General features: G+C 43.8%; 1 protein-coding gene across 2 annotated transcripts; it reads left to right on the top strand.

Annotated features, from left to right (window-relative positions):
- Window positions 1-443: 443 nt before the first annotated feature.
- On the top strand, window positions 444-2,271 carry LOC103383311 (lecithin retinol acyltransferase-like). 2 transcript variants are annotated; one of them, XM_025058941.1, is made up of 3 exons: window positions 444-666; window positions 750-1,602; window positions 2,027-2,271. In XM_025058941.1, exons 2-3 carry the CDS (start codon window positions 1,111-1,113, stop codon window positions 2,180-2,182), a joined length of 648 nt encoding a protein of 215 aa, XP_024914709.1. In that variant the 5' UTR covers window positions 444-666; window positions 750-1,110; the 3' UTR covers window positions 2,183-2,271. The 2 variants fall into 2 exon arrangements, with proteins under 2 accessions (XP_024914709.1, XP_008314600.1); XM_008316378.3 differs by having other exon boundaries at window positions 444-1,602.
- The last annotated feature ends 11 nt before the right edge of the window (window positions 2,272-2,282 follow it).

Genomic DNA, 2,282 nt, shown 5'->3' with positions numbered 1-2,282 from the left:
CCAACTTTAACTGTCTCTCCTTACAGCACTTGGTAAAATCCAGCCCTAAACCTTTACAGAACCCCCAAACGACCACTGATATAATTTTCACTTGGCCTCTTTCTAAATTTTTGACATCAGTTTGAAGTAAAAACTTACTAATATCTTGTTATTGTTTTACTTAAACCTATATGATTTTACCATAGTTTGAAAAAAGAATTTCCTTGATTTAAATAAGTAACATTTTGTAACAGTAATACAGCCTAACAAAGATGGCAGTCCTCATATAATACGTTTGTTTTGGTATGAAAAAAATAATTATATTAAAGGTGAGTTCCCCCTTAACACCAAGAGCAGACACATATACGACACTTTTTTAATTTATTTAATGATAACGCCACCTGTATGGCGGTGCTGGTAACGGCTCCTGCTAATAAAGAAAGGCATCGTTAGCCTGATTGAGCTCACCTGTAGCTGAGCACTGACTGCTGCCACACCTCCACACATCATTACTTACTTTCTGTCAGTTCTGTTTCAGTCTTGGGTCAGCTAATATACAGCAGATAGGTTATTTAAACGTATGAAAATGGAATAGTGTAGTAAAAATACTGTAAAAACGATGGCAAACCGTCAAAATGTGGTGTTAGGTGGTGTAGCGGTTAGCACGCCTAGCATACATCCTCCCGTGTAAGTCATTTCGGATACAAGATAAATGTAAATATCTAGTACATGTCTAAACTTTTACCTGTGTCTTCTCTTACTTGACTCAGAAAAATCTGCTGAATAATAATGACAACGTTCCCAACATTTGCAGACAGGCAAAATCCTTTCGAACAAAAGCTTCTTTTTTTTATCGGTGGGGATTTACCTTGTTGCCAGTACAGCTTTCTTCCTAAGAAACCTTAACCCCCCCAAGCAGCAGGGCACAGAAAGTTCACAATCTTACCACACAACAATGTGATTACAGAAAGCTCTTTTCCCTCTGTGTCAAAATCAAACCGAGACATTGACCAATATTTAATCCCGCTAATCACGGCGGCCACTCCCAATTTTGACATAAAATAAGATGCTCTGCATTCGCTCCGAGCTTTCTGGCCCACGGACTCCGGAGCTGTGGTTCGTCCAGTCGTCATGATCTTCTACCAGCTGCTCGGCTTTTTCTTCGCAGCATCCAAACACAGAGAGAAGAAGGAGTCCAAGTATGACCTGTCCCTCTACAGACGGGGGGATCTTTTAGAAGTACCCAGGACTTTGTTCACGCATTTCGGTATTTACCTGGGCGATAACCGCGTGGCTCATCTCATACCGGACATCCTGCCTGTGTTAACGAGGAACGAGAAGTTTGTTGCCGAAATGGTAACGAATAATCGCCTCCTGCTGGGGGTCATTGCTAAGGTAGCCAGCGTCAGAGTGGACTCCGTGGCGGATTTTGCCTACGGGGCAGAGATCGTGGTCAACCACATGGACAGGGTGTGCAGCCAGTCTCCACTGGAGGAGGAGGAGGTGGCCCGGAGAGCCGAGAAGCTCTTGGGCTCCGTCAACTACAGTTTACTGTGGTACAACTGTGAACACTACGTCATGTACTGCAGATATGGCATGGCTATCAGCTACCAGACGTACCAGGTAAGAGTATCTACTTTAACTATCGATTAAGACGTCGATAACATACTGTTCTGACGGGTAACTGGCACCAAATTGATAGTTTTGGTTTTTCTAACGCGTATTAAACTTTAAGTTTAAGTTTAAGTTTATGGTCCGATATTGTCTGTCATCTCTCGCGCGTGCGGGGTTCGGAGAAATCACGTTCGGTTACGTTCACCTGTGACCTGCCTTTGACCTCAGTGACGTCATTTGAACACTTTCCTACCCGTATCGACAAAGTTGAATTCGTGTCCGCAGTGAGGACCTCGTCATTTTCCCCCAGCAGATGGCGCCCTTGGTGACGTTATTTGTGCTCTGCACACCGACCCTGTCTGTTCCAAAAGGTCTGTCATTTGTTTCATGTGAGGAGACTGTGAAATAATCAGGTGTTTTATCTGTGTGTCAGTTCTGCACGGCCGTGAGGAAGATCGTCTGCAGCAGGATGAGCTCCTACATGACTGCTGTCTGTGGTGTGGGGACCATGCTGTGTCTGGACTGTGTGACCCCACTGACACTGTTACTGACCCTGCTAATCTCATTCACCATCTGGATGGCAGCCTAAACAGCTGTTGTGGCTCCAGAACAGTGTTGGACCGTGACATGGTTCGGTCAAAGCACTTTTTTTTTTTTTTTTGTATCTGATTTTTTTTTTTTTTTTTTTT

The sequence above is a fragment of the Cynoglossus semilaevis genome, chromosome 9 (genome assembly GCF_000523025.1).
Source record: "Cynoglossus semilaevis isolate Cse_v1.0 chromosome 9, Cse_v1.0, whole genome shotgun sequence".
NCBI lineage: Eukaryota > Metazoa > Chordata > Actinopteri > Pleuronectiformes > Cynoglossidae > Cynoglossus > Cynoglossus semilaevis.
The sequence above is the reverse complement of the archived record's forward strand: the minus strand, read 5'-3'. Positions and strand labels throughout refer to the sequence as shown.